This window comes from Colias croceus, chromosome Z (genome assembly GCF_905220415.1).
Source record: "Colias croceus chromosome Z, ilColCroc2.1".
Taxonomy (NCBI): Eukaryota; Metazoa; Arthropoda; class Insecta; order Lepidoptera; family Pieridae; genus Colias; species Colias croceus.
In genome coordinates this window covers 15,506,948-15,521,192 of record NC_059568.1, presented here as the reverse complement: position 1 = coordinate 15,521,192, position 14,245 = coordinate 15,506,948, and the positions used below count along the sequence as shown (strand labels likewise).

Here is a 14,245-nt window from a genome sequence, read left to right as displayed (position 1 = left end):
TGATATATAATAATAATAATTATATATAAATAATTATTATAATCCGGTACAATTATTTGAAAAATTACAAAATTCACCTCTCATGTTAAATTATAGTTACCTAACTACACATGCCACATTTTTTCATGCGATTAAGCCTTTAATTTGGCATTCCTTTTAAGTGTTATCCTTTTCCATAAGTAATCCATTAACTGTTTGTTTCTAAGATTAATTACCCACCTATTTAACTAGTTAATGTCGAACATGTAGCAATAACTTATTTTCTAGAATATAAGAAGGCGTAGGTATTGAGAACCGGAAGGCAGTTAGTTAAAAATTGCTCCCGGTTTGCTCTATCAATTACAAAACAAAATTATTTAATTTTGATAATTTTTACAATAATTATTTGAGAAACTATGTTTGCATCTCGGAGCAATTACTATGTTAATTCTGTGACGTCATCAATTATTGTCACATTATTGTCGTTGCGACGCATATGGGCCTTATTTACATAATATTATTGTATCAGCACTGCAACGATATCTATAGAGTATAGACCTTTAATGTTTTCTTATTTATTAATTCCAAGATTAATTCAGGCCCCGGAACCACAGACACAATAGAAAATCCATTACTATGTCGTGGACCGATCGGGCCGCTTGGGTCTCAATAGGTTAAATTATTTACTAGATTTCCGCCCGCGGCTTCGCCCGCGTATTCAAAAGAAAATTATGTTACCTAACTATTATCTATTCATATCAATATTTATTTAGGCGCCATCTAGTAATTGTCATTGCATCTTAGTTTTATAAATTACTGCCATCTATCGGAATATAGCGTTACTAATACTATTCGTCACAGATAATAAATTCCAATACATGCGCGTCAATTTTGAATACAATATGTTTCATATAAAAAATTAAAATACCTAATCTAAACCACTAACTGTAACGGAATTAATTTCGTATATATTTTAATTAAAAATAAAACAAATCAATGCTTAAAATTTGTAGATGGTAGTTTTTTTAAACGTAAACACACCCCTAACTTGTTGTAGACGCCTGGCGAGGGGTGCTCGCCGCCCCGTTTCAACCCTAGTTTCCTCCGCACCCCGCAACCCTCGGGGCGTACATCGAGCTAGCGGCTCGCCGCTCGCACTTCGCAGTCCTGTATCAGAATCTGAATCTGAAACAGTTCACAGGAAGCAGCCATCAGATAGAGTTGTCCGCGAACCTTGGGAGCTAAAAAGTTCCTTGCATAGAACATAACAATTGCATCTGTGTCTTAAGTGAATAGTGGACTATTTTATTGAAGTGAATCATGGAGGAGACACGGCAATATGATGATGATCCAAATACGCTGTCGATGGTGAATGAAGAACCCACAGATCTTGGGTCTCCACCATGGGAGGAAGAAAAGAAAGATTTTTATTGGATGGGTGGCGTTTTCCAGTGCTTTTCGACCGTTGCGTCGCTGTTCCGGGGCGAAGATTACAAAGGAGCCCAAGGTAAGATTTATTTTATTTAAAAATGGAAATTCCCGATGTTTGTTCGATTACTTGCAGTCTCAAGGTCGCTGCGCTACGCAGGTAGAGTTTGATTGATTTTCAAACAAACGTTGCATTTCGCATCATATCCTGGGAATTATTGATTTTTATAGCTCTAGCCTAATTGGTCATATTTACAAAGCGTAAATGTCAAAGTTCATCAAGGTGCTTGTTGTTCGTTATTCTTAGTCCAGTACCTACCTAATTAATTAATATAAAAGTTTAATACTTGTTTAACATTTCATTAAACCAATTTTTTTAATGAAAATGAATTAGTTTATTATTAATATTTTTTAAAAACAAAAATTTTTTTTTCTTTGAATCCACATTTGAAGATTATTGATTTTTATAAAGAAAGATAAACAACAACAAGAATAAACTACAATAATAAAACAACAAGATTTATAAGCAATATAAACTATGGATATGGATGTATTCTAGGATATTCTTTTGCATATTTTCTCTACATATTGCTACAAAGCTGGGATGTGGAGCTTGTTCATAAGTTGATCCTAGGGAGTTAAGATGGTGGTTGTGGGAGTAAGGTGGAGAGGGGGGAGGGGAGAGAGGAGTAGGCGGGGGAGGGGGTAAGGCTGTTTAGAGGGGGCAGTGGGTACTGAGGAGGCACAGGTGGTTGATAGGCAAGGGGTCTGTGGGGGCAGTGGGGTTCATGGGGGGGACATGGAAATTATAGAAGGGGGCAAGGGGGGTTATAAGAGGATAAGGGGGTTCTGCGGGGGCAAAATGAAAGATGTAGTGAGGAAGATAGAAAAGGCAGCGGAGCCATGAAAAAATTTACTGTACACAAATGATGTACCAGGAATACATTATCAAATAGCAATTAAATACTTTTTTCAAAAAATAAGACAACATAAATTAAAACTTAATGGAACTAAACATGAAATGAGCAACTAAATTTCATTTTGGTATAAAGAAACAAATATAATTCTACTATTAAAAGATTTTTGATGGAAAACAATTTGAAATTCATTTTGAATGCAACTGGACGGATATAAAAGAAATAAAAAAAATCTTAAAGTGTGTCTTCCTAAGATACTGGAAACAAATGAAATAGTAACAAATGATAATAGAACAGAATTAAGATGAATTTAAAATATTTTTCACTTTCATTTCAATTATAAGTTAAATCAGAAATTTAAAATTAAAAATGTTACAAGCCACATGCATATGAGCATTGCTTTTGCACATGCAAGCAGCTGTACTTGCGCATGCAAACAGTTGTACTTGCGCATGCAAGCTGCTATACTTAGACATGCAAGCAGTTATACTTGCGCATGTAAACAGTTGTACTTGCGCATGCAAGCTGCTATACTTAGACATGCAAGCAGTTATACTTGCGCATGTAAACAGTTGTATTGCGCATGCAAGCTGCTATACTTAGACATGCAAGCAGTTATACTTGCGCATGCAAACAGTTGTATTGCGCATGCAAGCTGCTATACTTAGACATGCAAGCAGTTATACTTGCGCATGTAAACAGTTGTACTTGCGCATGCAAACAGTTGTACTTGCGCATGCAAGCTGCTATACTTGGACATGCAAGCAGTTCTACTTGCGCATGTAACCAGCTTTATTTGCGTATGCAAACAGGTGTACTAGCATGCATCTGGCTTTACTTGCGCGTGCAAGCAGCTCAGTTTGTGCAAGTATTTAGTTCTACTTGCGCATTCAAGTAGTTCTTATTGCGCATGCAAACAGGTATGCATATTAAGTATTGCTCTTGCACGTGTATTCAGCTCGCGCACACAAGTAGCTCTACTTGCGCATGCGCAACAGGTTGATTGAAAATTAAGGTTGGGTTAAATTGTAAGGCAGTTCTTTAATGACTTGGTGTCACATGAATAAAATTTTATTACATATTTTGGTATAACCTTTTTAGTGCACAAATAGGATATAAATTAAATATAGCCCTAGCTAGCAAACATAGTAACCTTTTATTTTTCTTATAGAAAACTGGGAAGTCCCCATCGAGAAGATCACAGACCTGTTCTATTTGGGGTCCGGAGCACAAGGAGTAGTATTCGGAGCACATCTAGATGGAGAAAAAGTGGCCGTCAAGCAGCTGCGCACAAAGCATGAGACAAACATCCGCCATCTACTCAAACTCAACCATGAGAATATTGGTAGGTATTTAGATGTATTTACTTAGTTACTGGTGTCTTACATTAGAAAAAAAAATAGAAATGTAACAATTTTTTTTGTTTATTAGTGCGTTTCCGCGGCGTGTGCACAAGTCCCCCACACTTCTGCATCATCATGGAGTATTGCCAATATGGGCCACTGTTCGACTTCCTGCACAGCAACACAGTATTCATGCCAAAGCAGTTGCTCAAATGGGCTAAAGAGATCGCCCGCGGCATGGGCTACTTGCACGCAAATAAGATCATACACAGGGATCTAAAGAGCCCCAAGTAAGTTAAGAAATATGATATTACACATTGATTAAATTGTTTATATTATAAAAGATGTATTTCTAACTCTCGAGAATTTTTCAGCATACTGATCTCCGACAATTTGGTGGTGAAAGTGAGCGACTTCGGCACGAGCCGCGAATGGAATGACGTCAGCGCTGTGATGAGCTTCACTGGCACAGTTGCCTGGATGGCGCCAGAAATAATACGCCACGAGCCATGCTCAGAGAGGGTAGATGTCTGGTCGTTCGGCGTGGTTATATGGGAGTTGCTCACCGCCGAGGTGCCATACAAGAACTTGGAGACGCACGCTATAATGTGGGGAGTTGGCACAAACTCGATCTCGCTGCCGATTCCATCCACCTGCCCGGCGAGCCTGCAGCAGCTGCTGAAGCAATGCTGGAACCGCGTGCCACGCAATCGGTAAGTTTCAAGCGATTGGCGTCTATTTTATGATTTACCTGTGTACCCTCATTTTGAATAAAGAATACCCCCGTGTTGATATTTATTTATTAACCCTTGCGTACATCTGTGACTGAAATATGCAACAGTTTTTGTTATTGTTTTATTGGTTTTGATTATTTTTCTGATTCAACTGTACTTTGAAGATGAAAGGAAGAAACATTTGTTTTACGGCACATCGCCTGAAAGAAAAAGAAAACGAAAACAAAAAACATAATATATATGCATCGAGAGCAATAAATAAATCATTATGCCATCAAAAATATGTAACTCCATTTTTATTTTATTGTAAATGATTTCCTAAATATGCGTTTTTTTCACATACATTGACTTTGCGAATTAATACTTAACTATACTGCGATTGGAACAGCATTTTCATCTTATATTATGTGTGCAATGCGACGGATACCCGAAAGCGTAATCAAGACACAAATCTACATTTACTTGTGTGATCTTGAAACTATTTAAGCTACGTACCTAATTGCTAATCTGAATAACAATTGCATTGTAATTACGGTATCATGTCGGTAAGCCGCAATCCAGAACGTCATATCCTATCACTTGACCATTGGCTAATTACATCCGACTGTCTAATAGGCAATCTATATCTCGGAAATATATTTCTAATCATGTATTCTGCGGAATAAAAGACACAAAGACATGTGTATCCATATTGTTCATTCAGTTGTTCATAATGTATTCATTATTCATATAGGTGACACAATGTGTCGAGCTTTTCACAAAGTAATTGAAGTAAATAATTTGAGTCTGTTTATACGATATTCACTTTATAGAGGCACTAGCTTTCCACCCTTTTTTTCTTTTTTTTATAGTGGGGAAATCTTCCAAAGATACCCACGGCCCCCGGGGAAGGAGCCGTGGGTTTATGTCGGATTCTTACCGACTAAAACCCTACTGTGTTCCGTTGAGCCGCTTAAATGATGGGGCCGCGGATATTGGTTGGAATTTTCCGCGACACTAGCGCGGCATCGCCCGCGCAGTCAAAGAAAAATCGGCATAGTTCCCGTTCCCGTGGGATTTCCGGGATTAAACCTATCATAAGTCCTTTCTCGGGTATCAAAATATCTCTATACCAAATTTCATGCAAATTGGTTCAGTAGTTAAGGCGTGATTGAGTAACAGACAGACAGAGTTACTTTCGCATTTATAATATTAAAATTAATAGTATGGATTAGATAGGCGTGATTATAGGATGTGACAAGGGCTTCGTAAATTTTCCAGAAAATATGCGTGTTGTGATTCAAGCAACTACCTTAAAGATTAATTGCGATTAGTCACATAAAAGATTGTTGGGTTTCTACATGAAACGGTCTATGTGTTATAGCTATAGCGAATTTTAAAGAGGCCTAGTAGGTTATGCTCGTGCAGAATATTTCAATGAAATGTTAATCGGTCATGTTTTACAACTTCTTTACTTTCAGGCAAATCTATACATATAATAAATCTGTAGAAGGGTCAATTCTGTACATTGAAAATATTGAAAAAATAAATACCAGGGGGTGTTACTGGATCGATACCAAACCCAAATATGTGATTAAAAAAATTTTTGTCTGTCTGTCTGTCTGTCTGTCTGTCTGTCTGTCTGTATGTGAAGGCATCACGTGAAAACTAGCGGTTCGATTTCGATGAAACTTGGTATAATTATACCTTATTATCCTGGGCGTAAAATAGGATACTTTTTATCCTGGAAAAATACGTAGAAAAAATTAATCTTAATTTTTCAGTTTTATCCATAGACGTTGTTCCGTAGAACCGCGAACACACGTTGCATATTATTATAGGCCTAACCGTATTTGGGAATTGGGTCCAATAGATATTTATAAGATGTTATTGTCAGAGGTCTCAAAATGGAGAAATAAACCATCCTCGCGAAGACCGACATCCGCGCGGACGGAGTCGCGGGCGGAAGCTAGTATAAAATAAATTTTTGAATTACAATTATTTGCACATAAAACTAAAGTTATATTTTAAATTTCAAATCAATCAACATGAAATACCGAATGTATGAAAACTTTCCAACTGTAAACAAGAAGATCATATTGATAGTTTTTGACAATAATTTCAAACCGATCAATGCGAATGTTTGCATGATTTTTTTTCGAAAGCATTCTCTCAGCGCCCTTGCGATGTACAATTTTGGATGTGTGTATTGGAAAGGGAATTTCATAGGCGTATTTTGTACTAGGCCACCATTCAAGATCATCGCCGCTCACTTGGAGATGGCTGGCGGCGAACTGCGCTCCATGGACACGGAGACATTCAAGAACATCCAGAATGGATGGCGCTCGGAGGTGCATGAGTGCATGGAGCACCTCTATGCTAGGTATTAAGTCACATTAAATTTCAGATGTATTTCCTGATAAAAAATTTAAGTTGGTATTTTTTTAAATAGGGTAACAATTTGATAAAAATTTCAAGGATTCAGAAAAAATATTAAGCAGCTTATAATATAACGTAGTCATCTTTTTAACTCAAACTGATAATAAACAACCAGCTTTCCTCTTTACTCAGTCTTCTTTTAATAACCATAAAGCCAATTGGAATCAAAACTATTTCGGCAATAAAGTTGAAATTCGAACGCCTCGTTCTGACGCCCCTCCCATCCACTAGGAGTGCCAAGTCCTTCAGCCAGGAGAGCACAGATGTTGTTGCTCAGCGCCGTGAGGATCTCAAACAGGCCCGCGACCTCCGCTATGTGTATGAGCAGCAAGTGACACGCGCTAACGAGCTGTTCCTCGAGGTCTGCGCTGTGCGCCTGCAGCTCGAACAGCGCGAGAAGACAATTGCTGAGTGAGTATGGTCGAAGTGATTGGCTTTTGTGTAGCGGGGTCCTATAGCATCCAGTTTGAGTTACTAAGCGCGACATGAAGTAATAATTATTTAGCATAAGTATATTATCGAGAGACAGAGTAAGTAAGTGCGGCGTATATAAATAAGCAGAACTTCTTTGCATGGTCCTTTATAGCCTTGAGTTGTTCCGTGACTGCATCCAGGGTTTGCTGCCTCCCAAAATGGTATAAATGTATTTTTTTATATAATATAGGCACTCGAGATTGGGAATAAGAATGTTTGAGATACAGCGAAAATCTAAGATTTGTAGTAATTACAATAATAAAGAACAGTTTTTGTCATTATCGATCGATGTTTTATTGATCCTTTACGAGTACCAATAATGTAGATATTTATTTTATATTCCACTTTGATCACTGAATTTTACATCAAACGCAATTTATTTTTTTTTCTCTCAAATTTTCACCACCACCCCCCCTCCCTAGGAAAGAGAACGCGCTGAACGATTGCCGTTGCGGCCACCGCGGTATCAAGCTGTTCCAGCGCCAGGCGTCCTCCTCGTCGGACACCGCCAAGGTACACGTAGTCGAGCAGCGCCGCCGCAAGAAGAAGCCCGAGGCGATCCTGCCCACCCAGCTCGTCGTGCAGTACGACGACAAGCGCGCTGAGACCGTGACCATGACCATGGACGACCACTCACACTGCCCCTGCAACGAGCAGAGCCGCCACTTCGAGAACAACAACGCCAAGGACACGGTCATCGAGATGGAGGACAACGGCAACTTCGTCGTCCGCGACACCGCCTCCAACGACTACCTGAACGACAACTACATCCCAGACGTGGCACAGGTGTAAAGTGGACTGGTCGTATTTCTTCTGTTTTTCGGTTCTGTTTTCAGTTTTATTTTTTATTTGATTTTCGTTTATGACCAGAAGATTTACGCATCGACATAGAAAAACTTTTCTGTTTTGCGAATTTTCGCGAATCTGTTACGTTTTTGTTAAGGCTAGATTGGAAAGAGCTGTGGCTCGAAAGAGCAACGAGGACGGAATATTAGAATTGTATTTGTTTGATTTCATGTTTGTGTTTCAAAATGTCATCAAACATCAGACATCGTTAGATTTAGTAATTTATTGATTGTATGTTTAAATAATTTTAACATTATTAAACCAGATTATTAAACAAAGTGGAAATTTACTATGGGCCTTGGAGGAAAAGTACTTGAAATACTCGAAATAGCAAAATTTTCTTGAAAGGAAATATTTATTTTGAAAAAGAAATGTATTTTATGATTTTAGAAATTTCAAGCTTCTTTCCAAGCTGTCCTCGATAAGACCTTAAATTATCGTGCAATTTGTTTATTCAAGTGAAAAGACTTACTAGGGCTGTGAGGTAGTATCTCGTCAAGGTCTAGTGAAAAAGTGACATCAGCGCAAGGTGTTTATTTAGAGCGGCAGCGGAGGAGTGCCTTTAGGGCACCAACGATGGCGTTCACAGGCCGAGTCAGCTGGCTTATTGCGCAACCATTAACACGTCCTGGACCAATATGAAGGGTTTAATATGTCCGCACCTCTTTCCGAATAAAGATATGTAATAATAATAAAGGCGTAGGGATGTGACGACCCCAACGCCCACGGATGGGATATTTATATTCTAACTGTGCAATCAGTCGCACCCGCAGAGCATTTTGTGATAAAGTGTCGGGGAGGTCTGTCCTCATATCAGACTTGCCTTAACCGGCCGGTCGGAGGGAAACCTGACGAGGACCAGACCTCCACCACTGGCTTGCCTTAATCGGCCGGCCAGTCGAGAGTTTTTAGCTCAATGGGTGGACTTCTTTTTTTTAATGAAGGATGGATGGATGGATGGAGGATTCATGTCGAGTATTTTGAAAACTTTTCCTCCAGGACCCATTAAAACTTTCCACACTCAACATACAGAGTTATGAGTTATGACGTGATACAACTCACACACACATATGGACGCAGACTTAACGCGTACAAATATGTGTTGATTGTGCGTATGCGATGATCTACAATGAAAAGAGGAATAAGACCTTGATACAGGCACCCCACCACTGGTATTGATGGCCGAATAAATTGGCGTAAACATATTATATTATGTATATCACATAATTATCATTATATTATCACAGTTGTTCAGTGTTTCATGAAAAATATTGATGTCGTGTCAGCATAATATTATAGTAGTGGGTAGAAGCTATTTCAATATAACTCACTAGTCTATATAGTTGTAAGGATTAATATACTAATATTTTTTTTTTAAATATATATTGCTTAATACGATAGTTATGAATTTTCCAAGGGCGATGTTTCAAATTAGGCTTGTACTTTTTGCTCACTGTATAAAATATTAAAATATACAGGGTGACTGGAAATTCGACGTGATCCTTCAAAGGGGTTTTTCTTTTCTTTTGAGACAATGCAAGTTTTGGGTAAGTTTTTTTTTTAAAGTGATCGCTCATTCTTCGCCTTTCAAAAAAATATCAATTGAATGTTAACAGTTTACAGTAGTTTTTTCATAATTAATTGTTTTTGGTAAAAAGGTAGAAAATTAAAAAAAAAATCAAAGTCCGTCATAGCTCAATAACCATCCATTTTTGACCCCTGGTTAACGGGACTTAATTTGTTGCAAATGACCTCTAGTATAACCCCTTTGAAGGATCACGTCGAATTTCCAGTCACCCAGTATTTATAAATAGAAACATCTACACTAATATTATAAAGAAGAAAACTTTGTTTGTTTGATTGTAACGAATAGGCTCATAAACTACTGGACCGATTTTAAACTTTTCACCATTCGAAAGCTACATTATCCACGAGTAACATAGGCTAGGTTTTATCCCGGAAATCCCACGGGAACGGGAACTATGCGGGTTTTTCTTTGAAAACGCGGGCGAAGCCGCAGGCGGAAAGCTAGTAGTACATAAAGCTTCCGCAGAATTGCTCCGGTATACGAATTATGAAACAGAAATATGATACTTTAAATGACACCTTGCACTGCTTACGTAAAAAAGTGGAATACTGGAGGAACGACGTTAGTCCAAAGCGTCAGAAGCGCTACCTAACTTGATGCAGGGCACTTAGTGGCGTGGTGTCGGGGACTGGCGACCCCGCGAACCCGACCTCCACGAGGAAGAGCCCCTCAGTGGAGTCGCAAGAGCTTCCATCGCGCTCGGGGGTGGCAGTGTCGGCGCTACACGCGGGGAGACCCGGGCCGCACTGCACCACCCTTAGCCATCCGGCCCCCTTCGACATGTTAGGGGGCCCGTCCATCTACTTGGCGAGTCACCGTCTGCCGTTTTATTTTGGGCTTCGTTATATTTTCCAAAATTTAGTTATTCATCGCTTTTTGGAATTCGAAAGGCAGACGCCATAGCTTCCCGGAGATCCATATTGCACCTTCCGCTCCATAGCCCGTACAATTTTACTATGATTACTATTTCGCATCACTGCAACGTCCGCCGCTGGCTCTGCTCGTGAAGCACAGCCTGCGGCTGATGTTCCACGCATTCCCCCGGCCTCTGCGTGTTGAGCACATTTTGCCACGCAAGCCTGCCAAAATACCGGATACCTCTCTCGTCATACGGACAGTTACCCGAGTATTTTGATGATTAGATGTAGCTTTTGGATTAGGGTATATGTTTTTCATAGAGTTTAATAAGGTTAGTAGTAGATGATAAGATAATTAGGTACTTAACGACTTATCTAACCGTCACCGTCTTTTGTCATTAAAAAACGCATCGAAAATAAAATAATATGATCATGAATCATTAATAATCTTTCGCTTCAGCTTCGGTATTACCTTATTGACCGAAATAATTCATAAACCTGATTATCCAATGCCAGTTTTGGTGCATAAGCCTTGCGCTGCTTACGTAAGAATGTGAAATATACTGGAGAGACGACGTAAGTCCAAAGCGTCCGAAGCGCTACCTAACTTGATGCAGGGCACTTAGTGGCGTGGTGTCGGGGACTGGCGACCCCGCGAACCCGACCTCCACGAGGAAGAGCCCCTCAGTGGAGTCGCAAGAGCTTCCATCGCGCTCGGGGGTGGCAGTGTCGGCGCTACACGCGGGGAGACCCGGGCCGCACTGCACCACCCTTAGCCATCCGGCCCCCTTCGACATGTTAGGGGGCCCGTCCATCTACTTGGCGAGTCACCGTCTGCCGTTTTATTTCGGGCTTCGTTATATTTTCCAAAATTTAGTTATAAATCGCTTTTTAGAATTCGAAAGGCAGACGCCATAGCTTCCCGGAGATCCATATTGCACATTCCGCTCCATAGCCCTCACGATTTTACTATGATTACTAATTTGCATCACTGCAACGTCCGCCGTTGGCTCTGCTCGTGAAGCGCAGCCTGCGGCTGATGTTCCACGCATTCCCCCGGCCTCTGCGTGCTGAGCACATGTTACCACGCAAGCCTGCCAAAATACCGGGTACCTCTCTCGTCATACGGACAGTTACCTGAGTATTTTGATGATTAGATGTAGCTTTAGGATAAGGGTACATGTTTTTCATAGACTTTCATTAGGTTAATTAGGTCTGTAGTAGATAGTAAGAAAATTAAGTACTATTTAACTATTTAAATCATTAATCTTGGCCAAAGCTTAGTGTCCGTCTGTTTTATTTTTTTGTTTCGATATTATTACCCGAGGAGTTACTCTTGTGTTTTAATGGTTAGATATATCTTTAGTTATTTGTGTATTAACTTTATTTGTATGTCAATTTATGTAGACAGTATTATTTAAATAATTGTGCATAGTGATGGATATCGTGCTAAGGAAGAGTAGGTATGTATATTAAAATATAAGGAAACATAAGTCATTGTTTTTGCGTAAACTATGACTTACGTCGAGGTTTTGAAACATCGCCTTTGGATCGGTAGTGCTAATATCATAATATGTGAAAGAAATAGACATGTTTTCGCCGGCTTATTTGTATTATTGTGTAAATAATATCTTATTTACACCAATATTCAAGCGATATCTTTGTGTCGTATTCAAAATGTTATTCGTGTTAAAAACAATATAATATGGATACATATTATAATTCAATCTTATTAATTATTATAAAGTGTATCGATGTATACGTCTTCGTGTATTCCGTCTAAGTTTTGCATTTCAATTTCTAGTCAAAGTATTATTAAAATTTTACTTGCAGGTTATTTTATATTTTTTTAATTTCAGTTTCTTTTGAGACGTATTTTCTTCGTTATTTTTGTAACGAATAAATTTCAGGCCTAAACCGTAAGAAACATCCAATAACAACGATAAAAGGTTTGAAATTAAGTTCAAATGGCGGTTTTTACACTACCTACTACATTTACTGTGCTTTAAAAAAAAATCTCAAGATCTGGATGTAATGAATACAGGATTTCTTAACGAAATGTATAATCCGAATTTCTCATAGATTAATGTGTCGGTCTACCCACATGGACTTTCTTCGATCCAATTCATTTTGTTTCGTGTGTGACCACTGCGCGTACGCACAAATATAAGGGGGGCCCCTATTGTCATATATATCTACTATTAGGCTTGACTATATTTTTGTAATTCCAAAATATTTTTTTAAATTCATCAAATTATTACACTGGAAGGATATTTTTGTAATGGTGCGATGAGATATTATGTACATATTATGGCGTGCGCGATATTGTAAATTGAATCGTTATTGGTAGCCATGGTGTGAAAAAGTACAAGAGAGAATGCTAGAACTTCTTGTGAACGCCTGCCTGTAATTACGATTCAAAAGCCTCGTCCTAAATACTCAATAATATTTTGATTTATGATGATTTAAAAATAAATAATAAACAAATAGTATAAATTGTATTTTCAGTTACAGCTTTTGATAAATAATAAAGTATTTTATGATGTTGGGGTTTTAAGTGAGTAGATAGGACGAGGCTTCAAGTCAATTCGCGTGGTGTTGTGATATTGTCGCCTTTGCGAAACAAGTGATATGAGGTGGTAGTTGAATTCGATTAGCGTAATCACTATATTTTTTTAAAGTTAGACAACATTTGGAATTACTTACTTACTATTTACCTTCGCAGGTGTTAGGGTGTGGTTACACGAGCTATATTCACAAATAAATCGGCACATTACGTTCGAAAAGTTTGATGGTATCCTCGCGTGTAAACATGTCCTAATATAATTTCTAATTTCTCAAATCCTAAACCATTTAATAAACTGTACCTAAATGTACAATCGCGCTGTAATACATTTAAGATGCATACTTTTACTTTTGTTATTTTTTTTAATGAAGCGTGTTTTGGTCAAAGGATTTTTTTTATTTATTATTTTGTAATGATAAGTCAGTTGAAAGTTATAGACTGCTAGTCTAAAGTTTTTGAAGAGTTTTACTATTTCTATGGATGTACTCTATTCTCTTAGGTGATATATGTAAGATCTTTCGGATATTGCTACGGTAAGCTCAATCAAACACGCCACTTAGATATCTTAAGTTTGCTAAATGCGGTAAATATCTATAGTCTTGATATGTTTAACTAAATTAAAACCTTTTTTATTTGAGTTTACGCAAATTTTTTTTTTATTGTAAGCAGGAATTTATGTAGTAAATTTTGTCAAAATATAAATATTAAAAAAAGTTATTTTTGCATAGTCGAATTCTGTGAAAAATGAATCACACATGTAAATAGAACAACACCTGGCGAAAAATGCAAAAAATCGGACAATAGACACGCGTCCATCGGTTATTGGAATAAATGCTTTGTTTGATTTTTGTATAACTGTTTGTATTACTTTATTTATTTTTGATGCAAGTGTTCTGATTTAAAAAGTATCTACGTCACGCTGGGCAAAATGTTTCACCAACAAAAATATAAAAAAAATATTCAAGAAATCAAAAGACATCCGCCTAATCGATTTTATCGTTTCGTCATTTGATTACGTATATACTCATTAATTTTAAAGAATTATCGATTTTTTATACATGGATTAAGACTATTGATATATACCGATTTATTATT

At 38.0% G+C, this 14,245-nt stretch overlaps 1 protein-coding gene across 1 annotated transcript; it reads left to right on the top strand.

The window, feature by feature from the left end:
• The first annotated feature begins 1,173 nt into the window (after positions 1-1,173).
• On the top strand, positions 1,174-8,296 carry LOC123705189 (mitogen-activated protein kinase kinase kinase 13-like). The gene is made up of 7 exons (XM_045653866.1): positions 1,174-1,486; positions 3,496-3,669; positions 3,756-3,957; positions 4,042-4,380; positions 6,626-6,763; positions 7,051-7,230; positions 7,716-8,296. Exons 1-7 carry the CDS (start codon positions 1,300-1,302, stop codon positions 8,083-8,085), a joined length of 1,590 nt encoding a protein of 529 aa, XP_045509822.1. The 5' UTR covers positions 1,174-1,299; the 3' UTR covers positions 8,086-8,296.
• Positions 8,297-14,245: the final 5,949 nt, after the last annotated feature.

What these genes read in the sequence shown, in the direction of transcription:
- LOC123705189 (XM_045653866.1), top strand. Translation starts at nt 1,300, where the DNA reads ATGGAGGAGACACGGCAATATGATGATGATCCAAATACGCTGTCGATG. An exon ending in AGGGATCTAAAGAGCCCCAA is followed by an intron (nt 3,958 to 4,041) that starts GTAAGTTAAGAA and finishes AGAATTTTTCAG; the next exon opens with CATACTGATCTCCGACAATT. An exon ending in CGCGAGAAGACAATTGCTGA is followed by an intron (nt 7,231 to 7,715) that starts GTGAGTATGGTC and finishes CCCCCTCCCTAG; the next exon opens with GAAAGAGAACGCGCTGAACG.